This window comes from Gymnogyps californianus, chromosome 4, assembly GCF_018139145.2.
Source record: "Gymnogyps californianus isolate 813 chromosome 4, ASM1813914v2, whole genome shotgun sequence".
NCBI classification, from domain to species: domain Eukaryota; kingdom Metazoa; phylum Chordata; class Aves; order Accipitriformes; family Cathartidae; genus Gymnogyps; species Gymnogyps californianus.
The window spans coordinates 28,812,924-28,834,861 of NC_059474.1; the positions used below are offsets into that span (position 1 = coordinate 28,812,924).

The window sequence follows — 21,938 nt, forward strand, 5'->3', positions numbered from 1 at the left end:
ACTGTACAGTCAGAGCCCTTTGCCAAAAACAGAGTTAAAAGTGAAGGGATTTTTCTACAGTTCTAATATTTACAATTATTTGTACATATGTACATATTTATATATTTATTCATACCTGGACAATGTGACATTAAAGGGATAATTTATAATTTACAAATGAAACATTTTAAAAATGTATAATTATACCATGAAAAAACCTTTTTTTTATTGCTTGCCTTCCAGCCTTATGCTCATAATCACACTATTGCACACATCTCCATGTTACATGGAAGATCTACATTTATATATAAATATATATGAAAATAAGGATATTTTTATTTTAATGTTCTGAGTAAAGTGCTCATTTTTTAACTACTGTTGATGAGAAAGGTTTAATCTGACGGTTTAATTAGAGGGACTTCAAGGGATACACACCTTGTCCATGCTTCTCCCTTCCATTTATAACTTACGAAATGTCTTTATTTTACTGATGTCAACTCTGTCTTAACTATTAATTCTATTCGTTATATGCATTTGTGACCTTGGCATCTATACAGTCACACAAAGTACAAAACAGAACCACATTAAAAGCAAAGAAAAAGCAAGAAAATAAAACAGCAAATGAAAGCAGTGTTTCTCTTTGTTGTTTTTAGCACATTTCCATGTCTTAAGATAATCTTTTATTTGATTTTAGAAATATTTGTACAACTTTGTTGAACTCTGAACATATCTATTTTATGCACTATACTCAAGTACTGTACAAAACTGCAATAAATGACACTATACGACTACATATGTCTCTACTAGAAGACATCATCATAAAAGTGTATCTTTTTTTAAAGGTCAACTAATAACTGCTAATGTATGTGTGAATCAAAATATTTTTGATTGGCCAAGTATACTAAAATCTAAATACAGTACACAATTATTACTTATGTCATGATTTACTAGGCCTTTAGGGGCATAAAGAATCTTTGCAAAGGCTCAGATGAAAAACAATTTTACTGATCAGTATTAAATGTTCATATAAAATTGCAAATGGCAGCTCCAATTTTGTTATATTTGTGTATATGAAATACAGTTGATACCTACTGATGATGCATGACCTTTTATTAAAAAAATAACATTCAAATCTTAGCAAAACCATTTCTAGTATACAAAGTTGTTGTAAAGTTATGTCAGCGAAATGTAAAGTTGCAATTTACAAAAGCAGCAGTAAATTTTATTATATGGACAATTTCCTGAACTTAAATCATGGTTCTTGTTTTCCTTGAAAACAATGCTTTCTGGGACAAATACAGGTAAATATTTTAATGGAAGGTTTTAGGATAATGTTAAGCAAGGAAAAAGAGTGTATTATATTACTGATACACTTAACTCTGAAAAATTTCTGAGTGCTTTTATGAACCTGACAATGATCCAATTAAGAACAAAAGCAAAAAGCAAAAAAATCCAACTTTGCTGAACCAGACAACCTGGCTTAGCAACATCAAATAAATAAAACAGTGAAGAGTTTCACTAGCAGAAGTTGGTTGGTATTGGAAATTTGATTAACACTTGCTTTTCCCTGAAATCAATTAGAAGAGTTTATTAACAACTTCAAACAGGACAGAAGTAAGAAACTTGTGGCTTTTGCCATATAGTAGTCTTTACTACCTCTTCAGCCTAACTAGTATCCAGAATGTTTGTGAACAGTAGAACTGTACTACCTCCGTACTGTTATGTACATGGGTACTGTTATTGTACGAAACAATTACACCTTTTTAAAAAAATCACTTTTTTAAATGACAGTTTCTTTCATTAAAGTAGAACTAGTTACTTCATAGAAAAATATTTTAACTTTAAATTAAAAAAATACTGTTCCTAAATAATTATGTAGGATCATACCTTCATTTCATTGTACGGAGAGAATATAATTCTGTATATTTGAATCCTAGTTTAACAGAACTCCCCTGGGTATAACTTTTACAGAGCTGGCTATATTTGCCATGGGTGCTATCTGTTTACAGACCCATGAATTAACACTGTGTCCCTCCTTTGGAGATACACAGATAAGACATCTATATACACTCTGTACATAATGGTTCACAGATTAGCAGTTATTAGTCGTACTGTACATAGCGAACAACCTATCTGATTAGAATGATGCTTTAAGTCCTCAGTGCAATTCAGCTTTTAGGTTGATGGCGCAAAGCCAAGTAAGACAGGCTCCCTATTTAAATATGTAGCCCAATACACTAAATTAAAAGTACCAAATAAGACTGGAAACACTATTCTAGACATTCTGTCAATTTTGCTAACACTGTTGAATGTCTTCTTTGCTTCCTGTGGCTTCGCTTCTGGTTTTGCCTTGTTGGGTTCTGCAGTTGTAGCACTCTTGGAGATGGTTGGTAGCACTGAGTCCTTGGTAATATTTGGAGCATAGTTGGCAACAGCCACTGCATAGGCATTGTTTTTCTTAATGACAGATGCTTTTTCTTTTTTCTATTGGAAGACAGCATGAAGTTAAGTATTTAATGTGTATTTGCCAGAATAGACTTAATAAAACATCATTTCAAATGTAAAAGAAACAAATTAGTATATGTGAGTATGTTAAAATAAATATCAGCAATACCATACTGATAAATTCAAATATAAAGAAAGACACTTCCAGTCTATCCAAAAAGAAGCTACAGGTAACATAAGAATGCTCTAAAAACATGGACTCTTGCACCATCAAATGCCCTACTGAAGTTATATGAGGAAGGGTCTGTTACTGCAATTGTAAGGATAGCTGGAAAAGAGCTGGTCTTTCTCTAGCTGCTTTGTATCTGGCTCCTTACAACAGAATTGCAAGATCTTTAAAATGTTCTCTGTTAAGAGAACTAGGAGTGAATGGGTGGACTGGAAAAAAAGATTACCCGGCATTGCAATAAAATGGCCATCTTTCCCACATAAATCTAGCATCACTATTATTTGAACATCTCATAACATACCACCAATAAATAAAGGAATTTCAGTAATGGTCTACGTTTTTAAGAGATTCTGGAGAAATATGTGTTTGTGTATGTATATATACATACACACACACAGAGGTCAGAAAGAGACTGCAATTAAGAGAAAGAAGGACTCCAGCCTAGTAGTTGCAGAAGTGAACTGAGAACTAGCCCAAGTACTATTTCTGTTTTTCAGAAATTATTGTTTAAAAAATGCATAACAGTGATGAACATGGGGATTAGAATCTAAAAAATAACAGAAGATAATAAAAGTGGGATGGAATGACAAGAATTTAATGAAGTTCAGCAAAGGGAAATTTAAGTCCTGCACCTGGGGAGGAATAACCCCATGCACCAGTAGCGGTTGGGGCTAATGGGCTGAAAAGCAGCTTTGCAGAAAAAGCCCAGGGGGTCCTGGTGGACACCAAGTTGAACACAAGCCAGCAATGTGCCCTCACAGCAACGAAGGCCAACAGCCTCCTGGGCTGCATTACAAAGAACGTTGCCAGCAGGCCAAGGGAGGTGATTGTTCCCCTTGACTCAGCCCTGGTGAGACACATCTGAAGTGCCGGAACCAGTTCTGGGCTCCCCAGTTCAAGAGAGACATGGACATAATGGAGCGAGTCCAGCAAAGGACCACAAAGATGATTTAAGGCCTGAAGCATCTGAAATATGAAAGGCTGAGAGAGCTGGGGCTGTTTAGCCTGGAGAAGAGAAGGATCGGGGTGAATCTTACCAATGTATATAAATATCTGGTGGGAGAGAGTAAAGACCAGACCAGACTCTTCTCAGTGATATCCAGTGGAAGGACAAGAGGCAATGGGCACAAACTGAAATACAGAATATTCCACTTAAACATACCCCACCCTGTTTTACTGTGAAGGTGACTAAGCACTGGAACAGGTTGCCCAGAGAGGTTGTGGAGTCTCCATCCTTGGACATATTAAAAAACCATCTGGACATGACCCTGAGCAACCGTCCCTAGCTGATCCTCCTTGGAGTAGGGGAGTTAAATTCTACGATCTCCAGAGGTCCCTTCCAGCCTCAGCAATTCTGTGTTTTTATGCGATTGTGTACGCTTTCAAATGGCTAAAGTTCAGCCAATTGCAGTCTAATGGAGAGGCTATGTCTATAGATAGATACACGGATGTATAGGTAATGAGTATAGGCTTGAGTTTTTAGACATATATAGGTACACAGACTAGCTCTTCAATAAGACTGTAATGCTATAAATTGATTCACTGTTTTGCACCAATCCCAAACTAAGGAACTTCTAATAACCTACAGGAAAGACTGGAAGGATTTCAGTTTCTCAGGAAGCAAGGCTCTCCATATATAATTTAGAAGCAGGCAAATAAATATTAGATTCAGGCCAGCTCTTCCACAAAATACAGAATTAAACAGATGAAGAAATAGTTAACTTCTGGCTCATATAAGAAATCATCAGCTGTTGTATTGGTTTGGTTTGATTTTTAATATAATGGAAGTGGCACAAGTGAGGGAATTCTTGTGACATTTCTCATATAGGTGCATTCCAATTTTTTACTTCCACTGGGAGGCATCTACCCAATTTCCAATTTTGGTTTTAAATTAGCTCCAATTTGATATTTATCAGGGCCATCTACAAATCTTGATAAGATCTTCATGGTTAGATGTTGCACCCCAAATACCTTGTCTCAGGAGATGTTGTCACATAAAAAGAAAATCTGGGATCGGGTGGGAATTCAGCATTGTTCCTTATCGACTGGAGTATGAAAAAGGGATGATCAAATATGTAGCTTATCCCTGCACCTGCTTTCCTGTGAGACAAATTCCATGTTGACAGCACTTAGATAGAAATTTCCATATAATGTGAACACAGATGACTGTCACTGAGGAAACATATTTCACTTTATTTGGTGAAGAGTAAGCCTGGCTTTAGGTGCACAGATGCATTCAGGAAAAATAAGAGCAAATTACCAAATCAAATTATGAGAGGAACACTCTAATTGACCTATAATTCCTTCCTTTCAGACACACTTAGTGTGTTTTTAAAAGGTATCTGTAATACCGTTAATGAGGCCTGCATAATAAAGATGAACCATATTTTTGTATGAGAAACTATGAATATGTTAAAAGTTTAGCTTTTTGTTAAGTCAGTTTGAAGAAAATAGAGAACTGGACACATGAATGGTATATAAATCTTAAAATGGAACGGCTAGTTTTGTCATTCCTAGGGAAGGAATACTACCTAGCTGTTAAACAGCTGCCACTCCTAAGATCACGAGACAACACTGTTATATTAATTTAAAGGAACAGCCAAAGGATGATCAGAGAGTTTATAAGGGCTCCCTACATTATTACAATGCCAGGGCAATGTGCCAGTCTGAAAAGCTTCACTCATGACATGCTGATAAACGTGTAGTGATTCGGTATTTACTTCTAGCATGAGGGAACAGATCCTGAAGCTATGGAGAGTTCATGTCTTTCTGGAAGCCACAGGGAACTATAAACAATGTACTCATTTCCTCTAATTCTCTTTTACCATTAACTGAACATTTTGCTTCTTTATGCATTGTACTTTATGCATTCAAAGTGCTGAGAAACCATCAGTTAATTAAACTTTGCTTCACATCTACTATTATCTAGGAAGCAAATAATATTCTATCCTATTTTAAGGAGAACCACAGAAATCAGAGTATTCTTTGTCAGAGAAATCCTTTTCCATTGGTAGAATCAGGGACTGGGACAGGACAAAATTATATAATAGAGTAGTCAGTCAAAACAAGAAGTCAGCTTTAACATTTGTTCTGTGTTATTAAAATTATAAACTGTAAAGCTTAACACAAATTTAGGTGTATCACCAGTTCATTTTGTTCATGAAATAAGAAATTCTATCAGGTTAAAATTTCTTCATGCTATCACACCTACACTACTATCAATACGAGAAAATTAAGGCATGATTGTGTTTCTGCGCACTCAGAGCATCAATACATCATAAGTGAAGAAGTACTCAGAATTTTGTACAACTGCTATTTAAATTAGTTTAAAAATGAATGTCTACATATCATTAGGGATAAGTTTCAGAATGCTGAAAATGTTCAAAACCTCTAGATTTTGTTATTAATATTTTTTACATATATGGGCATTCAGTTGTTTTTCTGATCCTTAGTTACCAGGAAAATTAATATACATTATATCTTTCTTTCGTCTTTTTCTCATTTCCAACTCAATTGGATGAAATAATAAAAAAGTGATCAACCAACATAATCTGGATTAAATTTTCTAAATAACCAGATAAACAGTTGTACCTGAGGAGTCAAGAAACAAGTCAGACAGTTCCCAACATAAAAAAAGGATGTGCTTGATAACTAAATCTGGATTATTGAGACCAAGTGAGATTAGCTACATCAGGGCAGATATATTTTTGTTCAGTACAGAAAATACATCTACATTCTTTTGATTTAAAGCATCATGTATTATTTTTTTTTATATAGCCAATTTTATCAAAACAATATAGTACAGCTGTTTTAGTGCAATTGACTGGAAATAGGGCTATTTCCTTAGGACTTACCTTATCATTCACCACACTTTTTCCATCCCAGGCCCATCCTCGTTTTGTGAAGTAATTTACAGTTGCAAATTCAATTAATGCAGAGAATACAAACGCATAACAAACAGCAATAAACCAATCCATAGCTGTTGCATATGCTACTTTGGGGAGTGAATTTCGAGCACTGATGCTCAGTGTTGTCATTGTCAACACAGTTGTTACTCCTGCAAGGGGACAAAAAAACGAACATCAACAATTTCACTTAGATTTTGAATGTTAACAAAAATACAAACCAAAAATTGTTATGGTATGTTTGTGAAACACAATGGAAAATTTGCTTATCTAAGTTGGCGACAAATTGCCAAAACCATATTAAAGGCTGCATCTGGAGTTTCCTTTGAAGTATTTTAGTTCAATTTTGTTGTCTAAACTTCCCTTCTTTAATCAGCTGAAGATTTTACTTACAGGAGATTGATAATTTTTTTTTTTTCTTTAGCTATCAGGACAGGTAAGGGACAAAATTAACAATTCCTTAATGCAATCATAATATTTTGCAGCATTACAGTAATAATGATTAATATGTTAATGTTTGGTGGCTGGCTTCACTGCAGTGGCTGCAGGTCTGGCCTGACAGTACCACACAAATCAACCTTTGTTATTAGAAATAACTTTTTTTTTTTTTTTTTTTTTTTTTTGCCAGTAGCTGTCTCACTAACCATCCAGTGACATAGTCGAAGACATAAACAGATTAAGTTTTCATTCAGGTAAACATGGATTTTTTCTAGAACAGTATATTGATTTGAAATGCCAGATTATTGTAACTGTGTATTATGTGTCAGAAAACAAGACTTGATGATCCAGGAAGATTGTTCTTTCACTGTGGCAGTTATTAAAATCACTTTACAGAACTTTGTACATAATGAAGACCCAGTACGAAGCCAGGAATTATACTCCAAATAATCAGAAAAAAGATCTAATGGAGGAAAGGAAGAGAAGAACAATTTTCTGAATCAGTTTCAGCAAGCAGAAACCCACAGCCACAAACGCAGTCTCCATTCCTTAAGCAAATCAGTTTTCCCACCTCAGGCTGAATCACACTTAGATAAACTAAACTATTCCCTTTGTGGCACACCATTAAATACATCTCCAGAAAGAAAAGCAATGCAAAGTGACATACGTAGCACAGATCAGCAAACCTACACTCCATTATGACAGGCAAAGGAGATGCCATGGCAGAAATATTAGTAACAGCACATCACAGCTTCAACAACTACACACTCATAAAATTGTTGTAAGAGGATGCCTAAGAGAAAGTCACTCTCCCTAAGCCAGATCCTCCACTGTCAGCAATCTGTCACCTGGGTTCTGCAGGATCGACCTAGCTCAAATTTTCCGTCTGCTACAAGAGAAGCATTTTTAACCACTGTGTGAGAGGGAAGAGAGGCAGCAATTACACCTACTCAGACCTCTTCAGGTTTTGCAACTTCCATCCCTCCTGTAAAGAATCTCCATCTCTGAGGGTGCTACAAAGGATGACAGAGCAAAGCTAAGTGGACTCAGCCTCAGCACTACTCTCCCTTGATGTGTTTCCAAAAGCCTGTGCAGCAGGGAAAACAAGGCACAGAAACATCCTGCTGAGTCACACAGTATCCAGACACCTTAGCAAACATAATTCTCTCATTGCTATTTTTCAGCCTCCATAAATTAAAGAAGTGGATTTGGTCTGGAATCAGCCGTGACACTGTTGGGATCTACTAGCCTATATAATGAAAAAGAAGCAGCTATCATACTATATTGTATGAAAACGTGTAGACAATATATTTTGTAAGGAACTTATTCTCTCCTAACACTTACACAACATATGGCTTAATTATTTTCAGCACCTCAGGGAAAAGGCAGTCTATCTTACATTTAAAATTATCACATGCAAATTTTAACACCGGTCCTGAGCTGCAGATAAATCACTTTAATTATACAGAAGTATCAGTAAAGTGATTGTTTCTCAGAGATAAGGTGACCTTATCCACATGTAAATATATACAGTTGCTAAGGTACTGTTCTGTTTAAGTCCTACCTTTTAGAATAAACTAATCTTCTGGAAGCCCCATTGGCTTCTTCAGAAATCTAATTTAAGATTAACTGCTGACCTTTTCTAGTCTCAATTAAAACATCATGAATTTACATCTTGTACCTTGCTACCAGTTGACAACTTCTCTAAAAAGTTCAGCAAGCCACACCACTTTGTGGCCCAAACGCTAATCAAACAGCACATTGTCAGACAATTGCCAATGCACTTCCATTTATTCCTTCACTCTATAAATTCAGTGATGTTCCAGCTACCATAGTCATTTAATCTGAATTGAGTGGGGAAAAAATTGGACAGAAAATTTAATCTGTGATACCTGTCAGTTTAGGGATCTCTAGTATTTTTATACTTTATATATGCTATTCTTCAGTCAAAAGACATATGATTTTGCACATCATAGTTAATTTGAAAAATCAGTATTATCAAGTTTTCTTTACAAAAAAGGACTGAATGGAAATAACCTGCCTCCTTGTCCCTACTAAACATGAGAGGACTGAAAAATTATTAATGTGGAGGAACATGGTCAACTTGTAAAACAAAACACATTTATTTCACAAAGATTTAACTTAGGACCCCACAAACCCCATACACTGACCAGATCAAAAACACTCCTCATTGCATTATCTAATTCATAACACCAGTGAACTAAAATTGGTATAAAAAATAGTGAGTAAATTGTCCCCCTACAATGAGGTAGTCAAAATATTAGAGGAAAACAATCTTCTCCCCTAAATCATATATTACTCTGAACAGCCTAAATAATGTAACAGGTTATGTAAAGACTGCATGATGTCTCACTATGATGTAGAAAGACCACAGTTTATACACAGGTCAAGAACTATCTACTATAGCCCAGCACCCAGCAGATGTGGCACTGAACGGGTGCCAGAAGGACATGGACAGGTATCATCTTGTAAGAGACCATAAGCAGTCATCAGTTTGTCTTGAAAAAGTATCCAAAAAATAAACCGTTGACATTCCGTTCTCTGAAGAGGACCAAGTATTTTATACTTGACAGTAAATATACCCCAACATCATCACAACTTTTGTTCTCAGCAGTGCATGCCTATAAAAGCTAAGTATCTTCTATCACTACAGGTTTATCCATTCAGGCCAAGACTGGAGCTATTTGACTGCCTAGGATTTTTTTTATGGTGCCATTTTTGAAACGGCATCTGCTCACTGGAGAGAGGATATCCATCTTCAGGGCTGTAAATTCAACACTTTTCACTGGCAGTAAACTTATATATGTGGAAAACACCAGCTCCTTCATATTTTGGATTCCAGGACAGATGGATACCTTTCAAGATGTGTTTAAAGTTAGACAGCTAACTTCGGGCAAATAATTTCTGTCACTCAACAGTATAGGGCACTGCCATGCAACAGCGGAAGGGGTAAACTGAAAAACTAGAAATGCCTAACTAAAAACATACAGTGGAAATTGGAGGAGCTAGCACATAAATATTAAAGTTAAAATCTGTCATGATGACTAGTTTATGCCCACATTTGTGTGCAAAAGTCAGGCTACTCCTTGACAGGGACAAGTTCTTTTGGACCCTAATTTCACCTCTTGTGTATCAACTGATTTTTCTAATTTGAACAGATTTTAGTCAACTAAATCATGTCCTAGCCTTTTCGTGTTAGAATGTGGACATCTCCTTTGAAAATGAAAGTAAAAGGCGTAAATAATGAGTTACCAAAGGACATTTCTGTAACAAAAGAGGTACTTCAGCTTTGCAAATAATTTGTACAAAATGCTTAAAATGTGTTCCATTTCTTATAATGCCATGCTACTCCCCCCACAATTTTATCTTTTCATCATAGCACTTTGCAAAGATACACATAATGGTTGAAGAACATATGACAAAAGGATTGATAAATTACTTTTTTTTTTTTAATTAGGAAGCTAATTCCATTGCTCTATTATTTCACTCTTTCTTTTTTCTTAACAGTAATTGCAAATGTTTTAGGTAATTAGAGCACTCAACCTGACCAAAACCTGAGCAGATTTATAAATACAAATAACATAGCAGAAAGAAAAGACTGTTGTCCCTTTTACAGAGATACAGATTACTACTTCATTTTATCACTCCAAGAGTAAACGGTTGGAGGTCTAAACAAAAGCTTAAAAATTCTGGGGACAGTGTAATTTTAAAGTATTACACCATAACATCTGGCTACACACCATACTGTTTCTTTTTTACTTACACAATGCATATGTGTTACTTGAGAATACAATACAAAAGGAGTGTACATTGATTCTGCTTAGACACCGTGAGTTAAGTCTGAACAACCATTGAGAGAAAGATTGTAGAAAATAGCTCAAGTGCTCTGTCTACCCTTTTTACTAAAAGAACAACACAAAAGGCCAGAAGCCTTTTTAAATAGCGTGGGAGGCCAAGGACCATAACATAATCCAGAAAAGTTGCATTCAGTCAGTCAGTTAAGCTACATATACATATCATGACGTCGGTGCTCAGGTTGCTTCACTGTACCAATACCAAGCAATGAACAACAAGAGTTCCCCATCGATCGACAGCCAAACTGTTTCCCAAAGCTGAACAGCAAGTGCTACTTACCCCAGCTCCAGTAAAAGTTGCATGTCATTATGCCACTATTGGAACATGAGCTAGTGTTTTGGCACACCACCGAGCTGAGAAGACATATTAGTTCGTTTGCAGCAGCTCAATCTCTAACTAAGGGCTACAGGTTTCCAGGTATGCTTGCCCACTGCCTACCACTAGAGTGTTATGTCTACAGTTAGCAGAAGTTCCCAATTAAGAAATTATAGACTGAAAGTTGTGAGTGGTGGGATATCTCTAAAGGCACAAAAGATAATCTGCAGCATGTGAAAGGAGAAGTAAATAAAGACAGTTGAGATTTTTTTCAACAAAATGGGAAAAGGTACTTTGTACAGAATTGTTCAAAAGGAAGGGTCTACATTATTCAATTCCCATGTAAAAATAACCAGAGAATAGGTCTGAACTTTTCTTAAGTTCCCCTTTCTGTAGTTGCACAATTAAAAAGTCTGTCTATTTCAGGTCTAAATGACTTTTTGCTTCAAAATGTACATTAATTAATATAGGTTCAGAAAAGATACACCAAGAACAAGCAAAACACAGGGATAGGAATGCAGCATAAGGATAAAATGATCACAGAGAACAGAGTCCTGGCAAAAGAACATAGCTGTGTGAAGTTAAAATTCTGCATCTTAGACAATGTATTAAAAAATAATGTGACTTATTTTTTGTTCTTGCCTGCTTCAGGTATCAAAGAATATATATCTAACTACATTAATTTTAACATCCTGATTCCTATTCTGTGTGAGTTAAAACACATAGATAACTGTAGCACTAAGAAAACTAATTTCTGATTTTTCTGTCACCTGCATCTAATGCTGCTATTCAAATACGTGATGCTTCTAAATGTTATGACCCATTAAAAATGAAGCAAGAATTCAATAAGCTGCACAAGATTAGTTTTGCTAATATTGTTGACAATAAATACATAACAATAAACACATTACTAAATGAAACAGATTGTAATCTTGCACTAAATGAAGGCATTATGAACCAGGCTTATTCTCTTTCGTTAAAAATGCAATCAAATGCTTTTCAAATTTATCTGCTAGAGAAAACATATTCAAGACTTATTTAATTAACGATGATAAAACTTTCTTCTTCCAATAATTTAAAGCACAGCTGAAACAATATAACATTAGGCCATAATTCATTTGGGATAGCTTAGGTCAACAATATTAAATAGATGCCATAAAGGAAAGGGATTAAAGAGCTCAACTATAAAAGAAGCCTCATTATACCAAGCCCTTAATGTTAACCTAGAACTTGAAACTACATTGCAAGAGAATAGAAAGGGGAAAGAAAAGTAACTTCTTTCAAACATGAAATAATAAATGCTAAGTGGTACTCTGAATAACTGGGAGTTATTTTTCTCTGAAAGGAACAGTACTCCAGTCATTAGTCTTTTCCAGGACTTGGTAGCTCTCAAGAAGGTACCAATTATATAAAATAAATTTCTCATTGATTCTGAAAAACACTTTATCAAAACTAATATTTTGTACTTAATCATATTTTAATATTGATATATGTATTATACAATGCAAAGATGGGTATCTAGCAAGTGACTACTCCATATAAAAACTAAGAATTAAGTATGATCAATAAAAACGTAAAGTAAAATCTCCTGCAATTTTTATATTCCTTGCTGGAAGTAGCTTGTTTTATTAACTTAGCTGTAGCATGGGTTTCATGTGTCACTGGGTGGAGTCTACCTGAAAGTACCACCCAAATGAGACCTTGGAGTGTGCCTGCCCAGCTCTAACTGTCAAGATTAATTCAGTACGAGCCACAAAACAGTAAGAAGCAATAAATGAGCTTTGTTATGAAACTGTGGCTAACTTCACATTTTTGTAACACATTTGGGCAGGAGACCAGAGGGTATCAGAAAACCCAGTGACAACTGCTGCCAATAGCTATGGAGAAAGACTGGGAGATTCGGCTGGGGCTACATGATGAGAGGCGGTTCGCAGCTTATGCTGACAATCTCATCTACAGTGTAAAAGAATGTTAAGAAATAGCTCCTCAGGGGACATCCAACCCAATGCAGAAGGCTAAGCCTGAGGTGCTGTCGTGGTTTAACCCCAGTCAGCAACTAAGCACCACGCAGCCGTTTCCCCCTCCCCCCTCCCAGTGGGGTGGGGAGGAGGAAAGGAAAAAAAAAAAAAAAAAGGTAAAACTCATGGGTTGAGATAAGAACAGTTTAATAACTGAAGTAAAATATAATACTAACTATAGTAATAATGAAATATAATAATAATAGTAATGAAAAGGAATATAACAAAAAAAAGAAGGGGGGGGGGAGAAAAAAAACAGTGATGCACAATGCAATTGCTCACCACCCGCTGACCAATGCCCAGTTAGTTCCTGAGCCACGATCCGCGCCTCCCAGCCAACTCCCCCCTGTTTATACACTGGGCATGACGTTCCATGGTATGGAATACCCCTTTGGCTAGTTCAGGTCAGCTGCCCCGGCTCTGCTCCCTCCCAGCTTCTTGCACACCTGCTTGCTGGCAGAGCATGGGAAACTGAAAAGTCCTTGGCTTAAGATAAGCGCTACTTAGCAACAACTAAAACATCAGCATGTTGTCAACATCATTCTCACACTAAATCCAAAACACAGCACTGTACCAGCTACTAAAAAGAAAGTTAACTCTGTCCCAGCCGAAACCAGGACATCCTGCATGCAAGGGCTAGGCTGCTCCATCAGGCAGAGCCTGGATGTGTCTTTTTCCCCTGGGTTCAGGGTGCCAGTCTAAGCTGGCCTGGAGGGGACGGAGCCCTGACTGGTGCATGAGGTGCGTGTCTGTGTGGCAGAAATAAAATAGTAGCATAGAAATTGCTGTCTCCTCAATATACCCATTGTGCTTACTAAACAGATTTTAGATTTTATGTCACTTGGGTGGATGCTTCTGTTCTTGTGGCCATCCTACCCATTTCCCTCAAGACATCCTGAAACAGGACACTGTTCATTATCCATATTATGCTAAACCCCTAGGAGAGTAAAGCAGCAGGCTGCCATGCAGATATTACTTATTTAAAAAAAAGATATAAATTAAACAAAAAATAAATCAGGAACAAGGAAGAGGTATGCAGGAAGGGACACAACATTCCAGCAAAATGATCCTAGTGCCTTGTTACTGATGTAGTGCCTTGTTACCAACGACACAGTAACAGAAAGTGCATTTTAGGAAGAGAAGATGTGAGACTTTTTTTGGACAAACCAGTTACACTGTCCTAAATGTGTAGGAGGGCGTACAGAAAAGGGCAAAGACAGAGATACAGAAGGATTTGACAGTGCACTTGCAAGGCTGGAAAACAGGAATGTACATTTTGATAAGTGGAAATGGACAAATCCACAGAAGATTTTGAAGAATGGAAAAAAAAAAAAATCTGCCTGATAACTGCCTGGGAAAATATGGTAGAACTCTGGTCCCACTAAAACCACTGACCCATTTCATCTGACTTCAATAAGGCTCATATTCAAACCTGCAATTTTCACGATGCTTTGTGTGGCATTTTCTCTACCAGGAGAGACAGTAAGTGCTTTCTTGTGCATCATACTTAATATGCATTTGAGTTTGGCCTATTTTTTTAAAAGTGCATGGTGTTTACTGATGACTAATCATACGATTTTATGCAGCATTTCTGATGGCTGATTCCACACAGACATTGCTTTCTTTTTGTTGTGCTAGTCTCTTTTTCTTTAAAAGCAAACAAATTAAAAGAACTTTAAGTTATGCAAATAAGAAAGACATTTGTTACTTTGCTTTAATCAAGAAGAGAGCAAAACTTTATTTTAAGAGAAACACCATTATTTTGCGCTGCTGAAGCTGTTCACTGCCTTATAGTACTCCAATTTGAATTAGTGAGAAAGTTTTGCCCAGACCCCCAGAATAGAGTTTCTTTTAAAGAACTGCAGCTTGCAAAGTTTAACACATTCAAATAATTCAACAAATTCAAATTTAATTTGCTTGATTTACGTAGAGAGAGAGAAAGAAATGTGCTTATCTACCAAGTACCAAAATATTTGGATAATATCAAGGTAAGGAAGACATTTCAGAAAATAATCTAAATTTACTTTTTAAATAGAAACATTATCATCTTTTTCCATTCTGTGAAAACTTTTTGCTCTTGAAAGAGTCAAGGATATATGGACAATTCTCTCGTATGTGCTAACTTCCAAAAACTTTGGGATTCTCGGGATATCTGTAAGATGCAGCTGAAAACTGTTCAGACTAGACATAGTATTGCATTCTACAAACACACTAACTTGAATGAAAAAGGCCTTTACCAAGCAGACTTCAGAAATGCTTCCTAACAGCTTCAGCTGTTGCAAACAAAGCTAATGCTACTCAGTATACTCACCAAAGACTGTCCTGGCAGGTACGGATTCTCTGTTCAGCCAGAATGACACTTGAGAGAGAATGACAGTCATGATACAGGGGAGGTAAGTCTGAATGACAAAATAACCAATTTTTCTCTTCAAGTGAAAATGAGCCGTCATTACTGTATATTCGCCTAGGTGCCACAAACAAACAAAGTACAATGAAACAAAAGGTTATCATCTTAAGAAAGACCATTTCTTTGGTAAAAGAAAGTTTGGTATGTTTATGTAAGCCAAATGCGCTAGGGTTAAGTTGCACAGAATGTATTTTGTAGTAGAAAGCATCCTACAGAACATAAGAAAGTTTTGAGTACAACTACATCTTATTCCGACTGAGCTCCAGGAAAGATCAGTGTTCAGGAACTTACAGGAACTGTTGTATACCCTGACAAGAACTTCAGTCCTGCAGGCTTCTGCACATAAGCAACTCTCTGCGTTCACACAAAGGCACCCTGAGAACTTAATCTACAGTCAGAAGGAAATCATGGGGGTCCATCACAGCCTGGCACATGTAGTAACACAGTCCAGAGTCTGGTAGAATAATCCAGTGTTTAATGCCAAAAACATGACGGAAGGAAAAAATGGTTGAAACCTGCATGCTTCACCATTTAGTAGACACAAAGTGTCATTTACCATATGAAATTAGACAATTATCCCAGTCTTGGGTTACAAACATTAGGATTCAAGACTGAGCTCCAGATAGCATTAAAAAACAGTCACTTGGGACAAGTTCACCTCTGCTATCACCAGTTACTTATTAACTTGAAAGAATCCGTGAAGTGCTGCTACGTGTTACTTGTACCATACATTAATAGACTGTGCCTAATATCTCACATTTTGCAACAGTTTTTTTTCAGTAGCCTTCTAACACCACCAGCAATGCCTATGGTCTTCATAGCCAAGTGAGTGCCTTTTTCTTCAAAATATCTTTTACTAACCTGTACTTGATTTAACTGTCTCTTTTCCAATTGTTTGGCCTAAAAGATCATACTGATTCAATCTTGAACCATCTGGTGCCACTTGCACTGAATCTGAAGCATTGTAAGTCCAAATGTATGTCACTTCTGAAGTTGTGTACGCATCTGTGGGAAAATATAGAATATATAGAAGATAAAATATTTTGTCAGCAATTTAAATTAAACATCTTCCATCAAAACTCATAGAATGAAAAGAGCTACTTGTTTTTCAAAAAAAACCCACCCCAAAAAGCTAAAATGATATGGTAAAAAATATGTTTGATCATTTCAAATAGCTTTACTGTAGGGTAAATGCCTATTGCAGCATGGGAACAGGGCACTCATTTGTGATCTTATTAACCACAATTTATTGCTATTAAATTACAAACAACATCTCTTCCACATTGTTAAAAACCTTGTCAGAGATTAGATATATGTATCCTAAAACTCATGGTAAGCCAGATGAAAAGAACAACAATTCGCAAGACTTAGGACACACAACATTTTTGAAAATTCATTCCTATATTGTTCTGACTTTCCATTGTCCCCACTCTCCACTTTGGGAGTGTATGACAAGCATTTTATTACTAGCTGAAATTCAAACCTAGATATGGGAAGCCAGGTTCACTGATAATGCCCTTAACAAACTTGTAGTGGCTCTGTGCCTTGCCCTGCATACCCTCTTAAATTTCACTCCTTGGCATCTTTTTGTGGGACACGCTGATATTAAGCAGGCTGCTCTCTCAGTGCATTCATGATCGAACATACATTTTAACCTAGGGTCTGTCAAAATAAACTAGAATGAAAGCAAATCAACACTGTATTTTAAATAGCATTAATGCCTCTCCAGTAAGTAAGAAAGAAAAAAATTGAGTAGGAGTTTTTCCAGTCTAATACCCTACTAACAAATGGAGTATGAAAGGAAAAGGGTAAACCACTGGTGGAAGAAACTGTGTGTTCATTTTGATTGACTGAGACAAGTACATTTTAAGTCATACCATAACTGTAGTGAAGTGAAAAAGAAAAGCAACATTTCTGTTGGGCTGCAAACATTTTCACTTGAGAAATCTCTGGAGGCCCAGAAAGAAGCTTCTTCATGCAACTATCCATAAATTGCATGACTAACAAAATCTAGCAGGTGGGTAGCATGTAGAGATTTTTAACACTTCCCTTCTATCTTTCCAGCTTCCCACAAGAAGACCTCTGCTTTAATGCAAACCAGCAGTACTGCCAATTGCTGATTTGTCCCCATTCTCCCCACTGTTGGCTAGACTTTCTGATAAGGATAAAGAAAGGCAATCTATTAAGCTACAGCTTCTCCAGTACATTCAGTTTGGCTTTTCTCTTATGTATAAAAAAAATCCTGAGACATTTGTACAGGCCGATGATCCTCCTAGCAATGTAAGATTAGCAGCATATGAAGAGCTGTGACAAATACATACCACTGGCAGACTTGCCTCAGCTAAACCAAAATCCTCAGGATTCCTGCTTATTTTCACCTCTATTCATCATTCAAATTCTAGAATAAAAGCTGAAAAATGCACAGTAGTCTAGAAATGAGTTCTAGGTAAAGAAATAAAATGAGTGTGAAGTCATTCAAAATGAACAGAAGAGTCCCCTGGATGTGCCAACAGGCTGGAGCACAGGTGACTACAGGGGAAATGAAAGACAGCTTTTCTAAAATCACATTGGTCACAGTTTGAATTCTCCTGTTTATTAGAAAACCAGAAACCATGGGCAGAGAACAAAGAACAAATTAGTAAGCAAAAAAGACCAACCAAACAAACGAGAGGAAAAAAAAAGAAACTGTTCACACAAAGTCTAATACACCTAGTCAGAAGGGTTTCCAACTTAGGAATGCAAATGAAGCCGTACTATAAAGTAGCCTCTTGGCCTGAGTATCAGTTTCATTATTATGGGGGTTTTTAAGTTGTTTTGAGGCTACATATGAGTCTTTTTTCCTCCCACACCTTATAAATCAAACATACCTTGCTGTGCACATACATGTAAATATTATTAGTCAGTAGCCAATTTCGGCTAACATCTCTGGTGTTAGTTAAGCTGTATTATGTATTATAAACATAAGATTTAGGGGGCAAAAAAGACTCCATGATACAAATATTATTAATTCTAATGATTTTTTATCTCCATAGCTAAGATTTCCCTCTAGTGTGGAAACATCATCAGAAACACAGGCTTGGTTTCATTTGCTCCAAACTCCAAGGAAAAGGGATATGTCAGGGTTATGGAGAGAGTGTGCACAGTGCTCTGACAATGTTCATCTGGTTAATGATGTCCTTACTGGCAGCATATCACCTGTTTCGTAACCTGTGGTGGCTGCAATTAATGTAAAATCAGCCAGAATTTAAAGGTATTAACCAGTTTCCTCAAAAAACCATTCCCTTTCCTGGGCCCAGCAGAGAACGTAGGCTGCAGTCAAAGGAAAAAAGAAAACCTTTTACTGTACAAAATCCAGGAAATACATATAATGTGATTCTAATTTACAAAGAAGAAGAATAAAGGCTGTAATATAGGTAAATGAAGTTATGCTGCTGTTAAAATAATACTAATGAGATCAAAGTCCACCTGTCTATAGCATGCAGATGCGCTAATGAGTGAAATTTTTTATCACAAGAAGCCATTTGTTGTTGCCTTCATTGACTACGAACGTAAAACCAAATATCATTAACAATAAAGAGAAAATAAATGTTTCAATAAATGAAAACAAACATTCTTTGAAGTCTTTAATCTGCTCTTCATTAATACTACACAGGTTACGTGCACCCAGGTCTGCATTCATCGATATGGTTTGCACGCTGGAATAAAAGTAGATCAGTGCAGTGCTGAATTAGGTGCATAGTGTTTATTGTTAACTGGGGTCAAGAAAGCTTTAAAATACATTAGCAGACACAACAATGAACAGAGAAAAGGGATTTCGATGTGTCAGATTACAAATTTTTTTAAGATTACCATCTTGTGTTTTAAACCTCTCACGTAACAACTTACTGAAACAAACTGATGCTGAGCAATGTTAGATATTCACTAATCAAAGGCTATACTTCTCATTATATACTTACAGCTGCCAAATTTCAGTGGGCATGAGTGAGCATCCATAGGGAAGTCCTCCAAGTGCATTGGACATTCAGCTTGGACTGTAAGCCTAAAAGGCAAAAGACCGCTATGCATTTAAGTCAGTTAGCAGGACAGGAAAATCAATTCAACAGAAATGAACAGAGTTCATGCTGATTTAGGAGATGAAACTGAACGTTATATTAAACTAATTAAAATTTAAATCAGCTCTTGCTTCTTTCCTTTTATGTATTCCTTTGGAAGGCATTGACTTATCACATCAAAAACCTGAAAGAGCTGACCTCAAAACTATGAGCAAAGGCCATTTAAATGAAAATATAAATTATGTAACTGCAGATTGTTAAGAACAGTCATTTTCTTCTCATAATATTCTGAGGTACATGTGTGATTATATGGCTCTCAAAGGCTCATTACAAAAGCACATAAAATACAGTTAATTTGCAAAAGGACTGTGCTCCATAGTTTTCTGAATTTATTTTTTTTTACAGTTTGAATGGAAGATGTAGAAAAAAACCCATTTGTGTTCTTTCAAAAGATTGCTGCTACTCATTCTCCATGTTACTTGTGATTATTACTTTTATTTGTGTACAAGCATGACAGTATGTTAACCATGCACTCACTTTTGCTCATTCTGTGAAAAAATCCCAGCAATATCCCAGTATCAAATATGGGGATTAATACGATAAAAAATAATTTCAAACAGTTTGAAGAAACTTTTTGACAGACCTTTCTTTCCCATCATTTTTAATTAAAAAAAAAAAAAGCTCTGTTTCTCCTTCCTATCCTGTAAGTCTCCTCTGGGTAGAGATTTTTTTCTGGATGTCTTCGTTCCTCTTCATCCAGCCTCAAACATCAGCTACATCCTCCTGTACTCCCAGTGGTTCGTAGTCATTGTATTCCCCACTATGTTCTCCCACCCTTCCACCCAAAAATATTCCATATTTCTATTCCCTGACTCCCCAGGAAAGTTTTTCTTAAGTCAAGGGGCAGAAAGAGAGAAGAGTCACCAAACAGCTGAAGGCAAAGGGAAGAACTGCATGAGCCTCTGATATAAGTCACACTACCATTTTAAATAGACACAGATAAAAATGGCTATTTAAAATCTAGACAATGAAAACAGTTTACACATTAATTCACAGCCTCAGAAGCAACATACTTACAAGTCATGAAAATGCTTAGTTAATTCTAACTGACATGACACATCTTATGTTTTTTAAAAAAATTCATAATGGTTTCAAACAGTATTTCTTATTATTTATAGCATATGATTATAATACCTTCTGGAGGGAGAGAATTTTAGTCAGTTTATACAGATACAAGTTCAAATACTGATTTGAGCCCAAGCAAAAATACTATAAATGGGGGTCCCAATTTATTTCCAGCAAACTTTTCTGATCCTCTCCAACCACATCATCATTCAACATTATTAGCAGTCTACCCATCAACACTCAATACTATAAGGGTTTGGGTGTTGTGCAGTAAATCAGGCTTAAGGGATGCTGGTATGGCTGCATGGAAAAAATTGCACAGTACATGTTTGCTTTACAGCTCACATTTTATATCTTACTTAGGCTGGGGATTTTAAGTCTACATTCACAACAAATTCAATTTATTAAATATCCTCAAAGAAAAAGAAAGAAACTAAGTCAGGGGTTTCTGGAAATTTGGATAAAAAATTTCCAAAAAACTCATATAGGTAACATTATTGCAAAAAGAGTAATAGAAGAAGAAATCAGTCATATAAAAATGCTGCTTATGCCTATGCATACATGATATTTATAATTTTTCATAAATTATTTTCTAAGCAAATTTAATACATTTTACCAGCTAAATGTTTATCTTAGCTGCTAATCATGCACAGGATGCAAAAATTAAAACTCTAAGTAAAATATTGTAATTAGATATAGAGAAAGAGTTATTACAGAATAAGAATATTTTCCCTGTAGTTCTTGCTGGAAAGAATTTGAGGCCTTATTAACCCTTTCTTCTTCTTCTTCATTTTTTATTGCCACTGATCTTAATAAATTTGCTTAAGGGCTCACATGGTTGGTACAACGGGTGCAGTAACAGGCAAAAGTCATATACTATTTTAATCATTCTGAGATGGAGTTGGTAAACTTTGAGTATTCTTAACAATTCTTACACAGTGATTCCCATCTGAAGGTCGCAAGCACTTTATGCAGGTGGTCAGTATCTTTTGATACTTTATAGAGGTATGAAACCTGAGGACCATGTAGGAAAACTGATCTAACTCATAATCAGCCAACAGACTTGTAACAGAACTGGAAACAAAACGTACGTTTTCCTAGCTTTCTCTCTGCTGGGACAGAAATGAAACAAAGGACAGTCCTCCTGGA

At 36.1% G+C, this 21,938-nt stretch overlaps 1 protein-coding gene across 1 annotated transcript in view; it reads right to left on the reverse strand.

Annotated features, from left to right (window-relative positions):
- Positions 1–2,154: 2,154 nt before the first annotated feature.
- The window catches only part of GABRA2 (gamma-aminobutyric acid type A receptor subunit alpha2), a 58,880-nt gene continuing 39,096 nt past the window's right edge, over positions 2,155–21,938 (reverse strand). The window contains exons 5-9 of the mRNA XM_050895692.1: positions 19,569–19,651; positions 16,474–16,617; positions 15,517–15,669; positions 6,508–6,710; positions 2,155–2,463 (exon numbers count right to left, since the gene is read on the reverse strand). Of these exons, the coding sequence (XP_050751649.1) occupies positions 2,155–2,463; positions 6,508–6,710; positions 15,517–15,669; positions 16,474–16,617; positions 19,569–19,651 (892 nt within the window). The remainder of the gene's footprint in view (positions 2,464–6,507; positions 6,711–15,516; positions 15,670–16,473; positions 16,618–19,568; positions 19,652–21,938) is intronic.